The following is a 26,856-nucleotide window of genomic DNA, read 5'->3' as shown; positions in this document are numbered from 1 at the left end:
TGGACTTTCCACTGGAATCTGCGAGCAGAGAAACAAACTTGAACCCTCTGACTAAAAGCACTTTCCCCTGCTTCTATTCGTACTGTATGTGTAGTAGTTGGCTTCTAATCCTGCTGGAAATGTTCAGTTGCATAATAAGCGTTGACAAAAATGCTTTGGAAAGTAAAGTAGACCTTTCAGGGACTGCGGTCGAATAAAAAGCAGCTGTAATGTACAGAGCTGGCCAGCACAGTGAGGAGCCAGAAACAGCAGCCGGTGTTTGCTTTTAACTTAACTCAGATACTTGGTATCAGGGTTTGTTCAGCAGATACGGCAGAAATAAAACTACATAGCTCAGATGACTGCTGCTGCTACAGCGGACCACAAAGAGCAGCACCTCAGCCAAATAACAAAATGTCAAAATGTAAGTGTCAAGGATACAGTGAGGTTTCATCAAACTTTGCTGGCAGCACTGTGTAAAACTCTATGTAGCAACTCATACCTCGTACTACATACAACCATTTCTGCTCACTTTATTAACACGCTGATAAAAAAAAAAAAAAATTACGATTTACCTGAGAGAAGATTGATCTGAAGGACAAACATGACTGAAAGCCTGAAACCTTGTGGACTAGTTTGTTGTCTGAGAAAGTATAAAGGCATTAAAAAGGAGTTTTCAACAACAAGGACGATTAAAAGTGCAGAGAGTACAACTGAAGGGGCATAGTGGAGGAAATTAATTTGACAAGGACATAAGCTGTTTACAAGCTATAATCAGTGGTTCATTAATCAATGTTACAATGAAATGGCTCTGTTTCAGCGTATGGCACCTCCGAAATAAATGTTGAAGTCTTTTATAAAGGGTAAATGTACTATAAAGTGGAACCATTACATGTGACGTAGACAGAAAATTACCTTGCTGAATGTCCTGACCAAACCATAATAGCACCACATGGTGAGAAGCACATTAAAAAAAAATGTCTGTGTTGAGGCTTTCTGTATTTGCTGACAATCATTTGTATTCTTTATGTGAAAGTTCAGTAGAAGGTAGAGTAGAAACAAATTTTAATACCAATCCGATTTCAGTTATTCAAATTCAGTGCAGTAAGAAAAACTTTTTATTTTACCCTCATTAAACCATAAAATGCGTTCCCAGTCAGAGCGCACCGGTGAAACCAGACAGTTGTACACTGTCTGTTCAACACAAGACAGGCTTGTTGCTAGTCACAACATCACGTTATTAGTTATACAAACACATCAAGTTCTCTTTTTTTTTTCCGGTTGGTCGGCTTCCCCTGAACTACTGTGGAATTTTGTCATAATTCACATGGGAGGTTAGAGGCATTTTCCCAGAAACACGCTGTATCTGTTCAAACACACACTACTTCATCCTCTTCCTGCACAAGTGTGCACCCGATATGAAGGCCAGACAACAAAAACCTTTAAACAATGAGCTCAGAGTCCGACTGAAAGCTTGTGCATGCCTGGTGGTTTGGAAAGATTATTTGCCAGATTCAAATACAACAAGAGGCTGTTCCTATCTGTCCTTAAATGTCCTCCTCACATGATAGTGTGGACAAAGAGGACATTTGGCTGAGAGATGGCAGAGGCTGATTCTCAAGCCCTCGGGCTGTGACACACAGGATACGTTAGGGAAAAACGTCGATGCAGACTTTTGCCAACACTAATGACCAAACAATCGAGCAGAACGGTTGATCACAGACTCTGCTCCTGCAGTCAAACTTAGTCAGATCTTAATTAATGAATTGTTTCTGTGCTGCTTAAAAGTGTTAAGGCCCCCATACACTGCAATACTAATGACCCTGCATGTCACACTGCGTGGGATGGGTCTAATACAGTCTTGGTCACAGTCTGCGTCAGACATCAGTTTTGAGTCAGGTCGTGCTGAGTAATAAATGTCTGGTGAATATATTTACAAAAAGAATAAAAATGCGGTATGTAAGCAGTAAGCGGACATGAACTCATGTCTTTTGTTTGCATCGCATTGACAACTTAACAAAACATAAAACAAGCTTCCCTGCCTGTGACTTTTATATAAATCTAGTATAGCTGCAGTAACAAAGTCTAATGGTGATGATCAGTGAAGCAAATGACCGCGCTTAATCCACCTGCTGATAATTCATTGCAGTGAGTCGTTGCCTCCAGTGGAAGCAGGGGAGTTTTTTCTAGGTCGCGAGAAAAAAAAAAAAGCAGAAGCTAAGATCAATACATGTAGAAGCATCTGTCATAGCTGCTGGTTCACTCCTCCACTGGGGGCGATGCATCATTATTCTAATTTATCTAGGCCAAACGGCACAATTCCAAAGTTTGCTGGCAGCTTAACACACATTCAGTGGCTAAGCAGAGGTCAAAGTGCATGATGGTTAATGTGTTTGAAAGGGGTCAGAGAGCTTCTGTTGAATTGGGTCGGGTAATTGTGGATGATTGTCTGGGAGGGAATTTGTTCAGAGGTGTTTTTACAGTTCTTCCTCCTGGTTTTAGAACGTGTTTTCCCCTCAGCACATCTTGTTCTTGAAGCAAAGAATCAGGAGGATTTGGTGCTTTTAGTTGTTTTTGCCTTGACCACCTTGATGGAGGGTCTAGTGAAAGAAGCGGAGAGGGTTGGATAGATGGCTCGGTGAGTTGTAGTGCTCAGCAACAATGAGGGGAAATAAGGAGAAATAAAATATATTTCATTCAGATGATGAGATGGTTTTTAATGCTCAGGATTTCTTCATTAAATATATTTGAATGACAGAGAATCTCTACAGTGGCTCAACACCTTGTGTCAGAACACCTCTTGGAATGCTAAAAATGCAGCAGTTGATATTGGTACTTATCAGGGATCAATTGTCATAGTGGGTGTTGCGTCATGGCTGTGGTATGCAGAGCTTTATCTCTCCGGTTGATCATTATGTTGCATTATTGTGTAATTTACAGGGAGCACAATGGGTTTTTGAACAATTCCTGAGCACACTGAAAGCAGCTTTGCATCAGTCTGTTTGCTTGCCTCTGAGAGCTGGAGTGCACCATTCAGTGCTCTGCCAGCCGCACAGATACAACTCACAGTTTGTTTTTTGTTGTTGTTTTTTTTTTTTTCAGGGTGCCCACTTGTGTTTTTGCTCTAATATTGAGAAGCTTGAGAGGAACACATTGTTGACAATTTTCTCATCACAAGCTAGAAAGATTTTGAAAGCCTGTTAGCCGCTAAATGCAAAGAAAGCACGTCATGTTTGTAAGTGTCTACAGAAGCTTTCAACTCTTCAAACAGTAAATTTCCATCGTTACTGAACGGGTTTAAATCCCAGAACTGAACATTAACTTATTAATGGTAAAAACAAAGGAGAAGCGTTTTCCCCCTCTCTGAACACTACTGTTGAAACAAGCGCTAGTCAGTCAGCAACAGTTAACTGTCATTTAATAAGCTTCTTTGCTCTTTCGCTAATGAGACAGTGAGTTCACCCAGTTCAGTCAAAAAGGGTATTTACACCATAGATTCCTGTTTCGCAGCTGAATGAAAGGCATTCCTCTTTTGTGGAGCAGTTTACAGTGTTTCCCACAGGCTGGGAATTGACTTGTGGTGGTGGGTGGCGCGGCGTGTGACCAATGTCCATGCAGAGACTCATGCAGTTTGGAGGGGGAGAGTGTAACGAGCAGGCTAGCTGGTAGACGATAGCTAGGCGGCTGCTCACAGGGAAGCCTCTAGTCCCCTACTCAGTTACTTTAGCACGTACAACTCAGACAAGTGCGTGGCCAAGAATGAATTTAAGTTGAAACCGAGTGATTTTATCCACCTGGGCTGGCTGCCCAAGTAGAGCCTATGTACGGGAAATGGAGCGACAGAGCTAATAATTGTTGTAAATGCTGGTGTGACTGAGCCTTCACTGGACAAATCTCAGAGTGAGCACAGAGCTGACTTCACGTCCCTGAGTTAAGTCTTGAAAAGTAATTGACATACTTAAAAGTTGTGTATTTTATACCAAAGGCTAATTTTCTACTTCAGTGTATGAAATTTGGCGTTAGCTGAAGCTTTCTAGCTTTAGTTAGGCACGTTTTCTAAAAATGAAACACAAAATCCAGAATGAAAAGCCGAACAGGGCACAGATGCAATCCCTACACAGCGGGCAAGGTCCTACCATGTCCAGTGTCAAAACCGCCGGGTGTCAAGCTCACAGCTTCTTGGTGAGAGCGGCTTGGGATTCACCAGCATAAGACTGTACACTCAGGTTCCCGACAGAGAGGCCACGCTGCTCTGAAATCCCATCAGCTGGCCCACTGCTAAGTTGTTTATCCACCCTCCTGTTTACTCTGCATGCTTGGCTGCTTTTCAGAGGTTAGAGAGCACAAGGTCAGAGGGAATTAGCCCACAGGCCACTCACTGGCGTCTGGGGAAGAGTGACTCCACCTCAGTGGGAGAGGTAGCTGCAGACAGAACCTCAAGTACAGAGGAAGAAAAGATTGTAAAGAAAGATTTTTTTTTTTTTCCCTGAGGTTACACGCGGATATTTCTCAACAGGAAGTATAGTATAGACGAGAGTCTGCTCTTCTTCATTCATTATTGTTGTGAAATCCATGTTACACTGAAAGTTTGTCAGCAATACAACACGCAAGCTCTCTGTAATCTCTCAGTGACACTGCTGTGACATCTTTGCATGTTCTACGGACTAATAACAGTATTCCCCAGTGTCCCTCTATGCAGCATATCAACATCAAACAGCCTGTTAAAAGGGTATTCTTCATATACACAGAACATGTTGTAAGTGCACTATACTCTTGGATAAACCCCAGGCTAAATCTCTTAAGTGCTCCTCAGAAAAATGACAGGAGGTGGAGAAGCGGCATATCAAAGCTCCCTTTCAGGTCTTATCACGGGTTCATTTGAGGTGAAAGGCAGCCGGAGCGGGTAGCAAGCATCTTTAGAAACCATTGGAGGGTGAGAGATTGCTGACTCATACGAATTTTAGTATAATGGTGAGGCAGCAGGAAGCAGTGAATGGTTTTACCCACCACCACAAAGATCTGTAGGATTTCTGCGAATAAAAAAAGGCATTTTTAGTCCAGCCAGCAAGACCATAGTAAGAGAAGCAGGGATACAAATTTCTTTACCAGTTGGCCTCTGTAAACTGCCTGTCTCTTTCTCAGGTAGAACAACTGTTAGTACAGTGTTGTTTTCTCCTCCTACACACGTATAAAACACACCACTGAATGCAACAAGCTCTCAATGATTCTTTGCATTTACATGCCCTTGATGTGTCTAATGATAAGAAGTGTAACAGGCGCCAGTTCACAGAGGCGTGTTTCTCATCTGGCTTTACAGCTGCTCTTCTCACATGCATCATGCAGCTCTTGTCTGGTTTGTTTCTGTGTTTTGATTCTGCATATGCACCACAAAGGTCAGAGACTGAAGAAGGTGCAAAACTGTGTGTTTGCATGGGTGGTTGTGGGAAAGAGAAAATTCTCTTTTTTTGGTTTTTTTTGGCAGCTACAGAAAAACTGTTTCATTTTACAATATAGAGTACAAGTTACAGCATGAGTGTGTGTGAGTGAGTGTGTGTGTGTTGTTCTAAAGAAGGTTCACTGTAGGCTGACACACACCTCTCAACATTAACCCAACGTGTAAATTCTGGTTATTTTGCAGAAGTTACCACAAATTATGTTCACGCTTTCATCAAATTACATTAATGTGGTTGGTTTGCAGCAGTTACGTTTTCTTTGCATGCAAATGTACTGAAAGTCTGTAAAATCGTACAACAATCCAGCCCCAAATTTACCAAACAGACTAAGGTTGCTGTACTTAGGCACAGCAGTGCTTTGAGTGCTTGGTGCTGACACGGTCAAGCAGGTATAATGTTTACCATGTTCACAATCTTAATTGAATGTGTTAGCATGTTAACATTAGCCCTAAAACACAAAGTACAACTGAAGCTGATGGGAACGTCATTAGTTTTGCAGGAATTTGGTCATAAAACAAAGAACTGGACAAATCTAAATTTTCACCTGATGATGAGGATGCGTGAAAAATTAAGGGACAAAATATTTTTCACTTGAGAACTTTGGCCTGCTGGTGAAGAGGGAAAAGGTCAGAGGGTCACTCTGGGTAACATGAATGTTTGTATAAAATTTTATGGCAAATCAGCCAATAGTTACTGAGATGTTTCAGTCTGGATCAAAGTCATGCACCAGCGTTAAAAATCTGGAGCTTTTGAAGGTCAAATAATCCTTCAAAACCACCACAGGCAGCTTCATATCCTGACATCTTCAAAACACATTTAGCAGTAACTTTTTACAGTTTCCAAGAACTGGCCCGAAAATACCAAGAAATCATTTAAGGACATTTATGTGATGTCTCTGCTGTTTTAGATGGAAAATGCTTATCTGTTCCACTTCTCAGGCTTTGCAGGTGTAATTTTACACTAATTCCTGCCTGGTGCAGCTTTATTTCAGCACAGCGGTTTGCAAACAAGTGCAGCTATTCCTCAATCCTGTCATGTGAAGTAGTGGAGATAAAGGTGGAAACATTGTTTACTTGGCAAAATATACAAATCCTTCTTGTTTCAGCGAATTCTGTTTCACTGAGAAAAAAAAAAAAAAAGCAAGTAGGCAGGTCGGGGCAACCAGCACAGCAGCACGGGTTCCTCCCAGCGTGTTTGTCATCCGTGGATGAATTCACATTCTGTTCTCAGCTATTTTCCCCCTCGGGGCCATGGCACTGCAGTTTGTAAAATCTCTCAGTGTGTAAAAAGGCAACAAAGTGGAGCAGAGGTGAAAAAAAAAAAAAAGGGCCGGTCTGCCAGGAGAGCGGTGCAACTGGCAGGTTGGTCTCGTTTCCTGCATCATGGTGTTTTTAAGGCTCGTTTCTTTCAAGCACACTTGTGTCTAAAAATAAAGGAAGCATTAATCTCTCTCTGCTGGGCAGGGCATCCAAACTACTGAATAAGCATTGTCTAGTATTTCACATATTATTCTCTGTTAGAAGAGATTTATTTATAGATTGAAATGCTCAGCTGAAAGACTTGTATGGTGCTTTTTCTCCCATTCCCAGGGATGTATTTTTAGGAGAATGCTTCTGTTGGCTTCTTATAGTTTGTGTGGCTTTTTGGCCTTAAATGTAGAATTCATTATAGATCTTAGACCATTTTAGCGACATTTCAGTTGTGATATGTACCTCAAGATGTTTGTTTTGCTCCCCTGAGGCCATTTTTAGTAGTTTGTATTTGTTGGTCGTCTTCTGCCATGTTTACTGAAAGCGTGGTGAAGAAGCAGTTGGCTTGGTCGAAAAGCAAATTATAAAGTGTAGGCAACAGTAAAGGTGTCATCCCTCATGAGTGATGGAGTCTCCCTGAGGGACAAACATGCACCACCTTGTTTTTACTCATAACTGTTGCAACACTAGTTTTGTCACCTTGACATTTTCAGAAAGACTTGAGGAGATATTTCATCTCATAAAACAATGTGTCATGCTTTCCAAAGATCTCAATGAAAATTTTTGTGTAGGAAAACAAAGAGCCTCTTCTGAAGAGCTGTTTTCAAGTCCCCCGGAACAAATTTCAGGTCTCGAATTTTTCAGATCAGGATGCCGAGGGCAAGTTCAAGTCAAGGCACAAGAATTCACAAGCAAACTGAAGTCAAGATTCAGTGTTTTCTGTTCCTGTATTTTAGCAGTTCAGCATGTTTTTGCTTTCATGTTTCATTTCAAGTCTTCAGAGACCAAGGTCCAAAGCACATTCACATTCAGTTCAAGTCTCAAATTTGTATTTTTGTGACTTGAGTCCAGGTCAGAGTTAAACGTGCCCTGGGGATTTTCTCACTGCTAGTGGCACTGTGGAGTAATATTTAATTAGCAGATGCTTATTTTGTTTTTGACATGGGTGTCATGAAACTCCACCTTTAGTGTGTAATGAGTCCAAGGCTTTGCTCTCAGGTCTGTAGCTCTCTTCCCCTGCATGTCACTTCAACCAGACAGAAGTGAAACATCTTCTGTGGCACGAGAGAAAGAGGTGATCATCATGCCGCTGCCACAAAATGCAGGAACACAACAAGCAGCCTCCTTTGGCAGAGAATTTGGACATTATACTCCAAATCCTTTTTTTTCTCTTCTTTTTAGGGGGAGGAGAACGACGACTTCTTGAGTGTGGGAAATGGTTTCCAGTGGCACTTGGAGACAGTGTTTCCACTGTCTCCTCGTGTCCTCGGTGTGGGCAGAGCTCCAGGGAAATCCTCCCACTGAGCTCTGCTCCACTAACACGAGCCTCATTCCCTCCTTCACCATTAGAGATAAGGGGAGAAATTTCAAATGCTACCCACTGATGGTTTGACTTACATCTTTTACAGCAGTTTCCCCGCTGAGTCTCCATGGTTACAGCATGTTATATGGAGTTGTTATGTAAGTGATTGTAACGAGTGCTTTATTTACCTACTGTACCTGACCTGTTCTTACATACTCAGAGTCAAGCTCACAATTAAACTACAGGCCTACACAGCTGCCCCCAGAGTGACCAGTGTAAACACTGCTGCTAATGTAATTGCAGTGCTTTTAGCATTGCCATGTGATGACATTTTCACATTTTGTGAAGTGTTATTAGGCCAAAGTAAGGACACATACCTGCACATGCAAACATTTTATCCTTCTCTGCTAGGTGAAGCTGATTATATAAAATATGGCATAGCCCTTTGAAATATGGTGGAACATTGGCTCTTATGCATCAGGGCTTTTACATATAAAGTCACATATTTTGCTCTTAAGTTTTGTTATTTCTGTTAGTGTCAATACTTTTCCAGAAAGCATCGGTGATGCTTGATATACATGTAGGTTTTTACATGTTGTATGTGCCATTACTGTATTTTTTTCTATTCTCTTACATTCCATGAACTAAAAGATGAATCAATTGATCAGAAAATATTTTACAGATTACATATTAAAATATTCTAAAGACTTTTTTTCTTGAGTTGTCAACCATGTCCCACTTGATCTACCTAATCTGAAGAAGGCCATGGGATATGGAGAAAAAACTTCTGTTAAGAATATTTCATTGCAGATTTATGTTCATTCTACAAATTACAAAAACTACAGATTAATCAGTAATGAAAATAACTGTTAGTCGCAGCTGTATTTATGAACAAACCTTCACTACAGTGAAGAATAAAGTTGCTTTGTATTATTTATGTGCCTACACTGTATGTAACTTTAGGGACGTATAGCGTAGATTATGCACACAGTCTCAGTGTTGTTTATAGCTGAAGGCTGTTGGGAGTGACTGTTTACATTTCTCAACAGCCCGCATTCATTAAAATAGACTTCTTTGTGTCCAGATGTATGCTTTCCATTTGTCTCAGAGCACAGGAGAGAAAGAGACTTTGAACTGCTGAAATAATCCATACCCACTCGAACAGTCTCCAGTACCATTTAGGTCCCGCTGTGAATATAATATTGAGCAGATCCTCTCTCTCCAAAAAGAGCATGTGGTGCTGGTGGAGGCACTCTGGGGAGGGCTGAGAAGGATCTATAAAGAGGAGCCAATAGACACCAGAACATTCCGCAGTAAATTCATGCGGCCCTCCACTCTCCGAGCTGCACCATCACCCATCGCCTCCCTCCCTCTTCTCTCCCACTTTCTCCCCCTCAGAGACACCGCTGGGCCCGAGGAATCGGCAGCAGCAAGCCGAGTGCTGCTGACAGCCAAACAGTGTGAGAGAGTATTGAATTATTTTCCCTCCTCTGCTTTGAGCAGTAGGCGAGGGAATCAATTTAGTTTTGGTCAACAGCAGCAGGTCCTGCTGTAGGAGGTGTAGCAGGATTATCGGGGCATCACTATGCATGTTTTGCACTTGTTTTTGTTTCTTTTCAATTTGTCTTATCTCTCCCTTGTGTAGACACACTTGGTTTTACTACTGATTTGAGGTGATTGCAAAGGCCACAACAACACATGAGGTGAGCACATGTGATCAGATGGCAGAGCCTGTTAAAAGGGTGACTGTGTGAGTCAAATTATTCCGTTACTGGCTTTACGCAGCCTTCTGTGAACACTATGTTGGCAGGTGTGCTGTTACATTGGCATGCACTCAGCTCTGCTGTTGCATTGGTAAGCAATCACGACATCTGAATGCTCTCCAGAAACATTCAGATGCTCTGCTGCTGAATCACAGTCACTGTCTGCGTGATGTTTCCCATTTCTGTGATGTTTGTCTGCATGAATTCAAGATTACTGTCCATAATGTGGCAGGAAGCCTAACACGAAGCCACCGGCAGATTGCAAAACACATTTTAGATATAGCGTATCAGAAGTGTGGCATTTTATTAGCATGTATTCACATAATGTCTGGAGCTTTATCTTAATTGTTGAGTATTTCGTGCATTTGGTCATTCAGATGTTCAATAGGATCAAGTTCAGAGTCCTTTCAAGTGGAGTTGAAGTGGGTCTGAGTTGTGTCTGTATAGTGGATAAGAATCAGACTTCCCTACACTGTCTTTCAGAACTTTATTGCAAAATACCAGCATAACTTCCCTGCAATCGTAGACAAATAAAGCATTCAAACAGGGTCTGAATGCTCTCTATGCTTATGTAACACAATAAACAGAGTCACAGAATGGCCAGTGCTAGCCAAAGGATTCAGCTGTGCACTCTAGCATTGCAAGCTACTTGGCAGCTCTCAGCAGTCATCTTTAGAGATTAGTCGATGTATGCATGAAAATAAAAGTATCAAAAGTTAACACTTAAGGGAAAAGTTCCCAAAAGGAAAAGAGGAAGTAAAGTTGGTGAGTGTGCAACGTATTTAGTTTGTATAATAAAACAATTGCTATACTTCCTGTTCAACATAGATCTTTCCCTTCTACAGGAGAGCAAACAAATTGTTTGAAACCATATGTACTCCTGTGATAATGTCCTGGGAGGATAACTGAACAAGACTACTGGGCACATGGCTCAGGACCATGAGGAGATGCATGAGATTTAACGAGAGCTTCTTTTAGTAACGTGAAATTTTCTTGCACCACATCTGCTGCCGGGCTTTAAAGTCAAAAAATCGTTCTGTGCAGTAAAAGCTGAAAATCTTATTTAAGAAATGCAGGATGAAAGTGGTGTGGCTACCCCTGCGTGCCACTTCTCATTTAAGTCTGTCGTGTTGTTTTTTATTATTGTTCAATACATGTGCATCGAGACAGAAGTACACACGCCACACTGACGACATCATACGTCACTAGTCAAGTGTTGTCAGCTCTCAGGAGCTTTGTTGTGAGTACAAAGCACTTACGAGAAATGATTGCTCCACTCGACTCTCCTGGCAGAAAAAGACTCGCTAGTGTCTTTTTTCTTTTTTTCTTTTTTTCATATGTGCACACAGTCGGCTGTGTTCCTTATTCATCGTCTACATTATCCCTGCCCTGTGACAAACAGCAAACATTTTCCTTCCATTCCTGTGAAGCAGGTGAGGTTTCCAGGCAGAGCAATGCAAAATTGGCCCAACCAGCTCACAGCTGCAGTTGAAAAACACAACTGTAACCTCTTTTTGTGTGTGTGAGTGTGTCTGTGTGTGTGTGTCTACAGCTGTATGTGACGCCGTTGCCTTTTAATAGCCTGTTTGCATTAAACTCATGTTCAGATGTAATATTGATGGGTCTCCTGTTAGCAGAGAAATGAGACAAACTTATCTTTTATTCATCAGACAGCCTGTGCTGTCTGGATGTTGACATTCAGTTGCACCTTGTGTGCCTAAAGTAAGAGCAACTGAAGAAGCAAAACAACCTTTTATTCCGTGTACGCTCTGGAATAAGTGTTGTAGTGAGATTATGAATCATGCACAAGTATTTCTGTTGTTAACTTTCAGTATAGTCCAGCAAAACATACCTAATTATTATTGTTCTTCCAGAACAATCCAGTCAGTCTTGGTTTGGACTTTTAATAATGTCCAAACGTTCACTGAATATTTGTTGGATGTTGATGACAGCACTGATAGCAGTGCGTCACAGATGTGGAAGTGACAAGTGGTTGTTAAGCAGAGGTCGGTCCAGTGAGGATTAAGGTGTACTTTCCCCCTCTGCCGCATACGTCAGAAAGTGAAATCAAACTTGCACTCAATCAGGCAGCAGCCATCCTGGTGTGGAGATGCTGGCTGCTCATCCAGTGAACAAAAAACCCTCTTGATATTCCGCGTCACCGCACAGAGCTGCAGAGCTTAAAATCCCTTATATCCTGTCCTCTGCTCGCTTGGCTGTAATGAAAATGTGAGGCTGTTTTCCAAAGCTTGTGTGGAGGACGGGGTTGACGACGAGAAGCTCCGAGGCCGACAACAAGTACCGGCTTCCTGGTTGAATTTGCATGTGCTGATGAGGAGTGCGAAGAGCAGCATGGCCCCTCATCACTGACAAAAGCTCTCCACTATCAGCCTGCCTCTGATAGGCTTGTCTCTGCAGTGTTGTGCTGGCATGCAGCCACAGAGCCACTGAATTAAATTGACTACTTGATGTTAACTGTGCATTCAAATTTGTGAGTCTTCACTTGGTTGCTCAGAGTGATTTATTCGGATGGATTGGATGGTGTTAGGAGCTTGGATCTGCACATCTGCACAAATCTTTTGTACACATGTACAAACTTGAATTTCTCATGCTGATTAGTTTCACAGGTCTACACAGATTGATTTGCAACTACAAACTTTATGAACGTTTATGGCTCAAAGTCTTTTTGACTCTGATTTGAGCCCATAGATCAGCCCGTTAGGGGAAAAGGAGTCGGTCGGTCGGCTGGATCAGAGATCCTCTGCTCAGCCCCATGTAATGTGTTTGTTGACACGGAGAGGTGGATAGTTGGAAACAGATGAAAAACGCAGGGTGCAGTGTTATCTCTGTGACGGTCTGAGCTCCTCTGTCATTACTGGAGCGCAGCCACCGGGCTGATTTGTTTTTGTTGTTATCAGTGGCTCGAGGCGGCCTCAGGGACAGCACGTACAGCTCCACCTCATGTGAGGGCCGCCATAATCCCTGCCATGCTTATTCTACAGGTCGACGAGTGTGTTTAACGCCACATACCCATCATAAAAACCTTTGAGTAAGGTTTTTGGACGGTTTTCAGGGCTACGATATGAGAACGGTTCAGTTCAACAACCTATGAATGAGCTCAGGTTTGCTAATATAAGCACAGGACTGTTGTTTCAAGGCTGGGAACTCTCCACCCCTTCACCAGAAGCTGTAGTCCCTGTTGGCTTGAGTGACACTTGGCAATATGTACTTCTCTTAACCTATTGATCCTGATCATATGGTGGAGTCCAGCTGTGGTCAGTGTGGTATTGAGTGTGTTTGTATTTATTGACAGAGTTGATAAGGTGGGTCAAACCACCTTTGTCGATGGAATAATTCTGTTTTCCAAGAGTGTGTTGCTGAATTAGCTCCACTTGTCCCTCTGACACGAGAATCTATGGCTGAAAACAGACGGCAGTAAAAGCTGCTGTGAACATCACCTTTAGCGATATATACAGTTTGTAATAGTGACAAACACACGATGTGTCCATTAACCTTTGACCTCAGAGCCGTGTCTGTCCCTCTTTCTCCCAGAGCAATAAAGGCCAGTCGATGTTGGCTTTTATGAAAACCAGTTAGTGACTTTTTTAACAGTTAGTGAATTCTACTCTAGGATCACTATAGGATCTTGTGGCACTTGGTGCATTAGCCTGTGAGGAATAAGCGTGTTGCTCTTCACTCAGTGGGCGACTGACACCGACATAACTCCTGCCTGTTTCTCACCATCAGACCTGGCTGTGGTGGAGATGACGGACGCTTTCCGCCAGCCCTCGCTCTTTTACCACCTGGGGGTCAGAGAGAGCTTCAGCATGGCCAACAACATCATCCTGTACTGCGACACTAACTCTGATTCCCTCCAGTCCCTGCAGGTAAGCCGTCATTATGAGAACAGAAATCAGGGCAGTTCTGCCCTCATCACTTTAACACATGAATCTAACAATCACTGTGGTTCACAAGGCTGGTGATTAAAGGCTTTATTTAGACGGAGGTGGGGGGTGAAGAAGGGGGCGTGGGATTGACAGAAATGTAATTTGGTGGCAGCGGCACATAAATGCATCAGTAATTTGATGGAAGGAAATGCATTTATGAAACACTTTGAGATAGGAAGTCAGCGGTGGCCTCATTTAGTTGTGGATGAGCAAAAAAAATTAGGTCTCCAGGGTAAAATAGAGTTTAATAGGGAAAGGCAATTCTGTTTTCACTTTTTAAAGTGGTTATCCACTGGATCCTTTTTCATTTATTTTAATTTTTTGTCTTGGTGGTACATTTTAACCTCCACCAAGGAAGTTTGGATTTCAGGCCCGATTGTTTGGGAACTTGAAAACATATCCAAAGTTTGCCCATGAAACAAGGAACAGGGGGATCTTGTTCCAGGTGTGCAATAAAGGTTTTTTAAAGGGTTTTAAAGGGACTTTTTTTGTAGAGGTTCAGTCACTAAACACGTTCAGTTTTTAAACTTAATGTCAGATTGTTACTGTAATGGGCTGGAACCCAAAATCTCACCCAGACAACTTTTGGCTGTGTCAGCATACGACAGCAGTGTGAGTCTTATAGTTCCCATGCAGCAGACGAGGTGTAGTTCACACAGTCTGAGGCTGAAGCTGAACACATTCGAAAACCTCCTACTCCTGCTGTAGGCGACTTGCAGCAGAGGAACACTGAGGCCTTTATTGTAGGTAGTTTCTGTAGTGAAGGGAGGTTTGTGGCGACAGGAATCTCCAGCCAGCAACCAGTATTTGTATATATATATATAGTCAGCATATAGACTTTGTCTGCAGAGTCAAAAAATAATCAACATAAAAGGCTGACACGCAAATTCATCTCTATTATTTCTGCATTGAAATCCTGCTCTAATGCACACTGTTAAGTTTTCCCTTCCTGTGGTCTGCCGTGGTGCCCACCCGTCTGGCTGTGCGGTGGGCTCGCTGCTCCTCACCCAGCCTTAAAAGACCTCTTCTCTCTGGTGGTTTCCTCTGATCTCTATCGGGCGGCTAAATTGTTTTAAAGGGTGCCGTTTTAAAGTCAGGGCTTTCCTTTAAATGCTGGAGCTCTTTTTAAAAATACACTGAGACCCTACAGAGGGCTGTGTGTTCTCGGTGTACCCATGCTGGTCATGCTTCTTTTAACCACAGATTTTTTTTTTCTTTTCCTTAAAAATAAAATAGCCTCTCTGTAAAAGAAAGTACAATCTACCATATTTGAACTGAAGGTTAAGAGTTTATGATTTTCTTCATCTACATTTCTCTGGGTTTGAAATTCTTGTGTTGATACAAACTTAGGATTTGTCCTTTTGAATTAATTTTAAAACACAGCCAACATGAGGGAAACACTCATGGATTCAGATTGTAATACTTCCTATAGGATATCACAGCACCTACATCAGAAACTCAAACTAATGTGATATGACATGTCAAAGCCTACAGACACTGCTTTGTGGATTTGTAAAATAGAAGTGAAACTTTTCAACCCTTTTCAGAATCTGATTTTGCGCAACACTAAGGCCTCAGCGTGCTTCAGACAAACTAGTCTGTAAATCATGATGTTCGACCACATCTTAGGGCAAAAGTGTTTACACCTATTTCCACGCTTTAAGACAGGGATTGAAGCTTACTGTCGTAGAGAAGAGCAGGATGAATGAAACATCAAAGGCAGTGATGGCGTTGCACTTTGCTTCATGCACAAAAAGTGATGTGGTAAAGTGCATTTGAGAAGAAGGAAAAAGCTAAAACCCCGACTACTTTCATGCCTCTGCACACTTGGCCAGTCGATGCATGAAGCGGGTGTGATTATAGGACTGGCTGTCTCGTAAACTTACAGCATTTTTCACACTGAATCAGGGTTTCAGACAGAGGAAAGTTTCCCAACAAGCACTTATTTTGTACTATTCATTTGAAGATTTTGTGTTCAGAGGTTTTAACTTACAAAAAGAAATTGTCATCTCAATAAAATTTAGCAGTCTCAGGTATGGTGTATTTAATTTTAGTGGACCTGATAAGTTTTGTTTTGTTCCAAAATAAAAACGCCGTTAGGAAAGAATGTTCTTGTTGAATCTCTGAATGTACTTTTCTCTTTTCTTCTGTTCTGTTCTTACAGGAGATAATTTGCCAGAAGAACACTGTAAGTACACAAAGAATTTTTTTTTTCCCTTCGCCTTTGCCTTTCACACATTACTCACCCAGTGCTCACACATCACACATATTATGTGGTGCAAAGAATATGCTTTTTTACAACATGCAGGGAGCACAGAGTCTAGCACCTTATGTCTCCCTTCTCTGTGTTATAGAGGTTTTCTCTTCTGCAGCCCACTTTTGTTTAGAAGCTGTGATAAATGTTTGGTTTCACAGAAATGCAAAATGAAAGCATCTTCTCTTCCACTGTCAAGATGTTTTTCCCAGTTGACAGCTGTTTCGTGAGGTACAGTGACTGCATGGGCGCAGTCTGCAGTAAAAGGCATTTTGACTTGCAAAAACTGCAGCATTCAAATAAGGTGCTGACTTAAAGCTAAGGAAATCCTGTTCTTTACTGACTCACGTCCTATTGTGGCTCCTTATGAAACAGTATTTATACATATAGCATATGTTCTTAGTGCAATATGTTGAGTACAAAGCCTCTATTGTTATCATTACAAACCACCTATGAGCCTTGTTACACTACCGGTCGTTTATAAAAAAAAAAACAACAACAACAGTTGAAAACTCAAAATAATTTAATTTACACTCCTTTTCAGAGAATCCCCGAACTGAGCAGTCGACTAATTCAGCACAAAGTAGAGCAAAGTGCGATTAGGAGCAGGCTGATTGTCGTCCAGGAGTCCATGTTCAGGAGTCAGATGAAAGGCTTAGCTCTCTTAAGTGGCTTTGCAGAGTGGAAGGAGGTGGTTCCTGTGCAGCATGAAATGTACTGATCTCTGACACTGACTCGTACCGTGTGAGAAGAGTTGATTATCACTCACAGTATGAGAGTGTGATCTCACTGATCTCCCTTATGTGCACTCACTGTCTTTGTTGTCGCCCTTCCCTGCTTCCGTTAAGGTACTTAACTGCCCTCTGCACTGGTACATGTGCTCTTAACTAACCCTCTTTGCTGGTAATAAGTGTACCTGAAGTGCAATATCTGCAAAATTTTTGATCATTTCTTTTGCACTTCACATCCCCGTGTGTGCAATTCTACGTTCTTCCCTGCATGCGCCATAATTAACAAAATTTTCATATCAGTTTTCATCACTCTCATTGCCATTCAGTTCCAGCAAAGGCTCCACACTAAACATGTACAGTTCAAATTATTCTGATCATTGTTCTAATCATGCACAAAATCAATCACAAAATCAGCCATTGGCAAACCTCCACTGTGGTGACCTGCCACAGCCCAGTCAGCACTAACCAAAGCATGACACTCACACCTCACTGTTAAACCAATTATGCACTTGATTTCTATATTGTGCTACAAGACTGAGGCTAAAGCTGCATGACCCAAGCTAAAGGTCATCATCCTCACTTTCATGATACGTGTGAACGACAAGGAAACCAAGAGGCAGCATTGTTGTATGGCAGTTTAGTTCAGTTATTTCTGTTTATCTTATGTACAAAGCACTTCAGGTGCAAATGTACATTTTATTATTCTCTGCTGTTAAAAAAAATTTGTCAATAATTGTCTTTAACTAAGCACATTTAACTACCCACCATGATAGTGGAAATCCTTGTAATTAGCCTCTGTTGGTGTTTGTCATATTACTGTAATTGCATGCACATTCATTCCTCTGTGTTGGTGTAAATTCACTTACTGTAGCTGCCCACTGGCTTGGTTCAAATCTGCAGTCGCAGCCCACAGGTACAGCATTTCAGAGCTTCAGGCCTGGGTGGAAGAGACACTGTTAGTCACGACTGCCTAAATCAGGTAGTGACTGCAGCAACAGTCATATAAATGAAGTGCTCATATCAAGTTGTGGTCAGCTCTGTGTGTGTGTGTGTGTCTCTCTCTCTCTGTGAAGGTGAGTGAGTAGGCATGCGGCTCCAATACAATCCTGCTGTAACTGCAAATGGACAGATGGACAATCGGCAAGGCTAACAAACCAGATGACTCACTCACTAAATAACTGACTCACTCTCAGTCACATTCACCAGATTCCCCGTGAGCCGGTGGTGTCACATGTGTTTCACTGGCAGATCAGAAACTTGTTACCTGTAAGCGACGGGCGGAGGTTAGCTTCAATGACCCGCGGCAGCTCTGAAATATGCATCAGCCTGCGAAAACAGACCTGTCATGTGATCCCCATGACGGCATGAATCTCACACGTGCACGCAAAAGGGCTAAAAATAGTCTCAGGATTTTGCAACCTGTCTGGTTACACCTAACAGAAACAGGGGTCACAGGTTTATTTTTGAAGAGCATGCACTGCCACTGCAGCAAACGGTGATGTCATGAACCACTGTTGCACAGGAGGAAGTAGTTATCGCCTTCATTGGTTCAGCAGCGCGCTTTCCTTTCACTTCCTTTTTTCAGTTGGCAGTGAGAGCAGCAGCAACAGCAGCAGTGTGTCTTCTAAAGGAGGCTGCTGAAAAATCGGAAAACCATGATAGAATATTAAAGCTGTCAGGATGCAGCTGGGTAGCAGCTCAGCCACCTTCAGATGCTCTCATGTTGTGTTTCACCACACATCTGACATTCCGGGAATAGCTCGCCTTGAAAAGACCTCGACTGCATCTTGAGGATGTCAGTAGTGGTTTTCCTGCCTGTCTCTTTTGCTCTCTGTACTGTCTGTAAACACAGCGTGCACGTGTTCCCTCTTTGTTTATTCAGCAGTGGCAGGCAACCGCGGCAGGAGCATTACGACCGCTGCTGGAGAATAATGTGAAGTTAAAATAAACACAGATACAGAATACAGGAATTAGGGTAAAATGCAGATGTCTAGAATTAAATCTTAGTAAATAAAGAAGAAAACTTTTGGCCCGACAACTGCAGCTAAAACTGAAACGGACACCAAACCAAATTTACCCCTGAATGCCACAGCTGCAGCAAATAACAGGGTAGAGCTCTGCGCCAGGTGAGCCAGCGAGACCTCTGCTTCTGCTTGATTTTCATGAGCACCAGGCTGCATGAACAAGTGGAATTTGTAAGAGCGCTGCTCTTAACTGTTTGTGGTTGTAAGAAAGCAGCTCCTAATGTGGTTGACACCACTGATGCAGATCACTCCACCCAGCTGCTGCCTGTTTAGACTGGTTCACTGAAGACAACGCCACATAAATACTATTGTCTGTGGACAGATCAGAGCCAAAGCCTCGTGTCATTACCTCAGACTGTCTCAAACAGGGGAAACAGCTCAGACTTCCCCCCAGCAATCTGCTTCCTCCACATGCAATTCAATGTTTGACTATACTATGTCTGTAAATTCCGTTAATGAAGGTATGTAATGTACTGTACTATAAATACACACCTTGTATTATAAGGACAGTTTGCCTGTCTGTTTAAGACAGACTACATCTGCAATATACAGTAGCCACTTATAAAACTGCTGAGGAGGATCATGTGATACTGTGGAAAGCTCCAGGACATTTATTAAATGGGCCTTGCTGTGAGCAGCAAAAGCTTTGCATAACTGCATGTTTTTATTCAAGACAACATCTTTTTGGGTCTCATTTGAGTTGTTAATGTTGAGGTCTAAGGTTCATTCCTAAATTCCTCAAATGCTTAAATGTGCTAATATTTGTCCAAAACTGTGTCTCTTGCATCGACAGACATGCTCAGCAAACTACACCTTTATCCCCTACATGGTGACGCCCCAAAACAAGGTGTACTGCTGTGAGGGCAGCCTGATGAAGGGCCTGACTGAACTGATGCAGCCCAGCTTCGAGATGCTGTTGGGGCCCATCTGCATGCCCCTGCTGGACCGCTTCATCCAGCTGCTCAAAGTGTCTCAGGCCAACTCCCAGTAAGTACAGCGGGGGTGGACTGAGAAAAATACACTCTGCTTTTGGAAAATAAATGGGAAAACAGTGTTGTCTGCATGATATTATTATATATTTAAATAAAAAGAATCTACAAGTCAATACATTTAAATATGTGGTTTAATCATAGCAAATCACTTAATTCCTCTCACCTAAAGCTAACAAGGCTGTTAACGTTATGGCAACTTTGATAAGCTAATGTTAGTTTCTGTTAGCAGACGTTTAGCTGTTTTGCTTTTTTTTTCATTGTGATTGAATTTAGCTAGCTACGGCCTCATTTAGTGGAATAACACACACGTATATTGGCTCATCAACATGTATATTTTCACTCATTTATCACAGAATCAGCATGTCAGTTCAGTTTTAGCCTTACCTAATGCTGTCAAATTTATTTTACTTTCTGTGGCATATCAGTTTCTCATATGATAAAAAAAAAGGTGCCAAAAAGTAAGTCAGATCCCTGTCCCAAATACCAAATATGTAGTCTATGCATATTGGTATATTTCCCTAAAGTCTTGACAGTGTCAATGATCATGAATTTTTCCTGTACTGAAAATTGTTGAAGGAAAAACTGTTTAATTCAGAGCAATGGGTTTGAGGATGAGGAAGCAAAAGAGAAAAGCCTATTTAAAGCTATTCCTGTGAATAAGAAGTTCCTCTGAAAGCAGTGCAACATTAACGCTACGATTACATTTTACTTGTGCCATATTGCACGAGGAAAATGCCCACAATGTTTCCCTGTACAGTTATGAGCAAAAGTTGCACAGGGAAACAGTGTTCACCTGGTTGTTGTATACAAACTAAGGTGAGATTACAGATAGGGAAGAAGCCATGAGAGTTTGGTTTCTTGTTCCTGCAGAGGAAAATTTAGCTTGCAGGTGTTGATGTTTGAGCAGCACTGTGACCAGGGTTGCCAGGGCTGTGTGGCAAAACTAGAACAGTGGTCAATCAAAACCTCGCCAAAAACCAGCCCAATAGCTGGGTTTCAGTCACGTGATCATGATGACGCACGCAGGCGAAGCGATTTCACATGTAGGGCAGGAAGTGAGTTGCATGTCAAAGCCAAATGGAGGAAATATTAGCAGAGAGTCCGTATTGTACGGGTTTAGATCCCGTGTCGAGACGGAGATACGCACAATTAATCACACAATATATTAGACGTGACCCGTACCTCACGAAGATGAGCGAGTTTTCAACGGACGTTAAAGATTTGCCGACAATCGAGGCTGTTGAGATCGCCAATTATCTGATACTTCAGACCCCTTATTATACGAAACAGCAAATGAAAGCCTACAAAAGCCTTGAGGCATATAACTTTTTTGTGAGCGGGTGAGTCCACAACCTTGGTACCAAACGGCTCCATGACGATTATCGTTTGGTCTTCGCCAGAGTGTTTATTCTTATACTGGTTATGTATAGCTAGCAGCTAGCAACAGCGGCTATAATGTCAACAAACACATCTTACAGGGGTACAAGGGGGTTTATTTGTCAGTTACACAGAAATACTAATGTATGACGTGACAGCGAAAGAGCATTTGGACTACTGAGTCAACGTCCCCTAAAACGCTAGGGCAGCCTAAAAAGTCCCAATTTAGTCCATATTAGACTACCGGCAACTTAATAATTATTACTATGTAAATGAGCATTAAGCGACAACCCAATGATATAAACACAGCCACAAAAACCAAGTTAGCTAGCTAACGTACCTTTGACGAAGTGGTCACTGTAGACACGGGCATTAGCAGACTGCTCCTCCCGACCGCAGACGTAGGTTTAATATCCATCTTTAACGGCGTTGTTCTGTAAGGTTTTTTTTTATATTTCTCACCTTTGTGGGTGACTACTTTTGGTACCCTATAATAGCTTTTTTTCTTTTTCTCTATTGGAACGAGTTGAGCACCGGTAAACAACACAAAACATTTGTTTTTTGCACACGGTAGATCCTCAGTGTGTCAGGCAGCTAACGGCTGAAACACTTCCTGCCCTCCTTTTGAATTTGGCGCCCTCGCGCCGCTGCGTCGTGACGTCACGCGAAACCCACCTATTCCAGAGCTCAGAAGTCCAACAGCATTGCTGTCATTGCCAAATGTATGGTCATATGTACAAAGTAAACCACTTTAAGTAATTTCAGTATTCCCATGCAGTTTTTTCACATGAGCCCTAAAATGGTCTTGTGTTTTATCATCAATAAAATATAGCTCTGTGGTGTAGACCAGTGGTTCTCAACCTTTTTCTGTAGTCTCAGGAGTGCATTACAGCACTTTGTGTGTGTATACACATTGATTTAGAGTCTGTTTGGTAGGATTTGGGTATAAATAAATGATTTCATTTAAAATATGGGTTTTTATTTATAGGCGTTATTCATGTAATCTGTATGCAAAGTAGGTCTACCCAACCTGCAAACAACAATCCATGCCAACACTTCAAAAGTAGCCCAGACCTGGCAACCCTGACTGTGACTGTTTCCCAGCAGAACAGGCCTTTTTTGTTGTCCCAGTCTCCCTATTTTTACTTGCTGGAATTATTTTTATGTGGTGCATCCCTCAACTTTGACTTGCGTGGTAATCTTCATTAAAAAAAAAAAAAAAAAAAAAAAAAACATTTACACTGCCTCAGTTGCCGGGGTAATATTTTAGGCTCTCCTGCCAATAGGCGATGCAGCTGCCAGTTAGTTCTTGCTCAGCTCCAGGAATAGTGACTCAGGTTTTATAGGCAGAAAAGAAAAACGTGCACTTTGATGAAGGTTTTGTCTCCTGGAGACCAGCATCCACGAAGTTATAAGCAGTGAACACAGCAGAAAGTTTTAAGCTCAGCCATTGTTGGAATCTGACCTGAATGCATACTGTACATTGTGTGAAGGAGCATGACTGCTATTTATAATACCTATTTATAATAACCAACCAGCTACCTATTAAATGTATTGTGCCTTATGGCTCTGAGACGAGTGCTATAAACTGACAGTGTTTTTATTGTGTGGGTTGTAGTGTGTTCAGCTGGCACTGGCCTTTCAAACGAATTAGGGTATCAGCCAGTGTCAATGTTGCTTTGTTCCAATATCATGTAGGTTTAATTTCAAGCTAATTTAATTTTAGTCAGCAGACTCACATGGAGCAGATTCATTGTGGGAATAGAGTTTGTACTGAGTCATTATTTGGTATTTAGCCTTCAACCTTGTCAGTCTCTTCAAGGATGCACCAAGCTCCACAGAGAAGCGATTGGAAAGTGGCAATATTCTGTGGCAGATCAGCAACTATTATTTTAACTTTTTTTTGTGACTGAGTTTTTGTAATGATATGAAAACACTATTTTCTCCAATACCTTATTTTGAAGAACATCAACAAGCAAATTTAATTTCAGTTAGCCAACTCACATGGAACAGATTATTAAATGAACAGAGTATGTACTAGGTAGACATTTAGGCGTTTAACTTTCTGTCTTTCCCCACAAAGAAACACCAAGTTCAAGACAGCAGACTGGTAGTGACAATAATCTGCAGCCGATATTTCATGTTTTCCTCCATAAAATATTTCAAAGCTAATATCTAACGTCATCTGTGGTTTTATAATGTCACACCTCCGTTAATGTTTAATATGATTATTGTTTCAATTTCCTTACTTCAGTGGAAGCGCACAGCAATATTTAAACAACATTTATAAAATATTTCTTCTGAAAAACTAATTTAAGACAAGAAGAAAGTGGTTCATGTCACACTGGAGAACGATCTGAAATTATGTAACAGTAAAGTAAGAGTAACAGTACCATAATGCAGGAAATGAGCTAAAACTCCAATCATGTTAGAATCGCACCTCAGGGAGATACTTACTCAGGTGTTAATTGGATTTTTGTGTGGATGTTGCTTTTCCTGAATAAATAGCAGGGCATGCTTGCACAGAACATTAGCTTTTAGTCAAAAGAGGTCTTTAAGTTTAAATAAGAGAAGCTGTGGTAGCTTTCAGATGTACTGCTATATCATATACTTCTAACCGATTTTTGTCCTCCAGTCAGTATTTCCGTGAGACGATTCTGAACGAGATCCGGAAAGCTCGTGAGCTGTACACTGGCATGGAGCTGGCTGCCGAGCTGAGCCGAATCCAACAGCGGCTGGACAACGTGGAGTGCCTTTCAGTCGACATTGTCATCAACCTGCTGCTGACGTACAGGGACATCCAGGTACAGCTGCTGTGTGTAGACTCTCTGAACATCAGCATATTGTTGTCATTTGTCAAATCAGGTGTGCTGCCTTTGGGTAATTAAACAAATGAGATCAATGTGGAGACAGTCGTTAGTCACCGGTTAAACGCCAGTGATAATGTTGGCTTGTTGTTCTTGAACAGAGGAACCATTTTGGACTTAGGTTTCAGTCATTTCAGCATCGGCCTTCGGCAGAAGCAGAAGAGTTTAACTCCATTTACACTAATAGAAAAGCTCCCTTCCTCCCTGCTGTAAACCAACAGGGCAGTTTTCCTGCCACCTCAGAGTCCTCCTAAGCAAATACGTCCTCCTGGTTCACCGTTTAACAATAAGGTTCAACTGCAACATGAAAACTGAAGGTCGGAGAAATTATACAATACATTCAAAAGGTTGAAGACTCCAATGAGGACTCACACCCCATTGACAGTTTATGGATTCAACCGACCCCACATTTTACACCCCGAGAACAGAAACTTTCAGCAGAACATCCCAGCAAGTATTTCAGACACTCACCTAACTACTGACGCCCTTCTTAAGTTCAAACAAAATTGTCAACTAAGTACGGATAATATGGCCCTGACCTTGACAGAGGGAGCTACTGTATAAACTTACTGTACCGCTTAAAGAGAATTCACTGCCTCAGCATCAAACTGTCAGCAGCGTCCCGCGTTTTCATTGTCATTTTCTCAAACCGCGGCTATCGCAGACCGCCTGTAGAGAGCTCTAGGCAAAGCTTTTGGTCTGCTCGTCTTAAATCTGCCGCTCTTTCCGCCCTTTAGTCTTCGCATTGTGATGGCGCTCACCGTCCAGATCCTCCCGCTCACCATAGGCAGCGCTCGGCCTCATAAATCATTCATTAGAACAACAAGCATTGAGGACTTGCTGAATTATTCAACATGCTTTGTGTATAGTATAGTGACTACGTAGGCAAGTAGGAGCAACAAAAATGTGATGAAGGGACCACTCAGTTATTGAAGTGCTTTTGGTGTTAAACACACAGTTGAGTCAGACAGAATGAATAAAGGGACATCAGAAACACTCCCTCTGGCCTCAGAGCAGCTCAGTCAGGACGCATATTTGGAGGACACATGGTCAATAGTCCCACAATGCTTAGTGATGACCGGGGTGAAAGTGCAACAGGAGCTCAATGGTGTGCTTGTCGCTTATGTTCTAGGATTACGAGTCCATCGTGAAGCTGGTGGAGACGCTGGAGAAGCTTCCGACCTTTGACCCCATGGCTCATCCTCATGTGAAGTTCCACTATGCCTTTGCACTGAATCGGTGAGAGTGCCGCGCACGACAACATCCACAACACAACGATACCCCCCGCAACATGTTGCCGTGCTCTGTTCTTTGACTTCTCAGTTCTTCCTAGATCGTTTTTATGCTCTTATACAGGCCTGATTACTTTGGATTTGTAGATATTTTTGGACATCTGGATTTATTTATTTATTAATGCATTCATTAATCAAAATCCACATGTGGTTTGAAATTAATCCAATTAAATCGAGTTTAACTCGGTGATAAATTGGTGTAAGCCACGGCCAAAGAAAAGGCTCCTTTCTGATTGCCTTGTAGAACAAAACAAAGATCGACAGTACGCAAAGTACATTAAATTGCAAGTAACCATAGCAACAGTACTTCTTGATACTTGATGCTGCGTTGCCAAATAATGACTTTCAATGAAAGCGGCCTGAACATTCATTAAACTGCTCGGAAATTACAGATTATAAACAAACTTTGAAGAGATGGACCATGACTTGAACGCAGCCAGCCTTTCTTTCTTTCTTTCTAGACACAAAGGCGCTTGTCTATGACGAAACCAGGGACAGTGTGGCTTTAGGTACACCAACAGTTATCTTTTTGGTCTTAGTACTTACCATCTGATAGCAGCGGTGGTGAATTCTAAAATTTTGTTTTGAGTTCAGGTAGGAGTTTTAAGTACTGCACTGCAGCGTTTATGTGTTGGATTTGAAGGGGCTTCGTGAGCAACAAATGTGGGAGATTTTTTTTTTTTCTTTAAGCAGCAGTAAATTCAGGTTCCCAAGCAGCAGTGATATTATTAGTACCATGTTTTCAGCTACTCTGCAAAAGACAGATGTACAAGACTGGGGGGTTTTGACTGCCTGTTTCTCTCCAGCTGCTTTTCTTGTAAACTTCCTGTGGTTTTGGTGGTGCTACTGCGTCAGATTGCAATAAAGCGTGCTGTTCTTTAATTTGGTAGCAATTGGAAAATGTTTCTGCAGGGTGCCAAGATGCCCGCGTGTTCGCTGTTACTGTCTGGCCCATTATCAAGATGTGATATTGAGGTTGTTTTTTTTTTTTTTTTTGGCTCAAGGCAGCTCAGTGAGACATTTTGTCAGACAGATTCATGCGATAAATGTTAACGACAGTTGAGATGCTTTCCTTAGAGATGCACGTCATGAGTAGAGACAGACAGCTGTAGGAGGTCTTTAATGCCAGCCCACCTATTCAGCAAAGCAGGAGGAGTCTCTTAACTAGTACAATAGCTCTTATGTGTGACTGTTATGTGATGGGCTGCTTTGGTCCCATTATAATCTGTGGTGTAACTGTGTTATTGTATTATGATTATGGACGCATTAATTAAGCATCACTTGGATGTTGCAGCTGGCACTGTAACTACTTCATATACTGCCTGACAGTTTAATCTATAAAATTACTGAAAAGTAAATAAAGCTGTCGGATAAGGTTAGATTAGGATTTCCTTCTAACAGTCTT

General features: G+C 41.9%; 1 protein-coding gene across 1 annotated transcript in view; it reads left to right on the top strand.

Annotated features, from left to right (window-relative positions):
• map3k5 (mitogen-activated protein kinase kinase kinase 5) overlaps window positions 1-26,856 on the top strand; it is a 54,799-nt gene that overhangs the window by 1,687 nt on the left and 26,256 nt on the right. Inside the window, exons 2-6 of the mRNA XM_041063879.1 lie at window positions 13,715-13,854; window positions 16,079-16,102; window positions 19,717-19,910; window positions 23,928-24,096; window positions 25,292-25,398. Coding sequence (XP_040919813.1) covers window positions 13,715-13,854; window positions 16,079-16,102; window positions 19,717-19,910; window positions 23,928-24,096; window positions 25,292-25,398 — 634 coding nt within the window. The remainder of the gene's footprint in view (window positions 1-13,714; window positions 13,855-16,078; window positions 16,103-19,716; window positions 19,911-23,927; window positions 24,097-25,291; window positions 25,399-26,856) is intronic.

Source organism: Toxotes jaculatrix, chromosome 19, assembly GCF_017976425.1.
Source record: "Toxotes jaculatrix isolate fToxJac2 chromosome 19, fToxJac2.pri, whole genome shotgun sequence".
Classification (NCBI taxonomy): domain Eukaryota; kingdom Metazoa; phylum Chordata; class Actinopteri; family Toxotidae; genus Toxotes; species Toxotes jaculatrix.
Note: the sequence above shows the minus strand (reverse complement) of the source record. Positions and strands in the feature narration are given on the sequence as shown.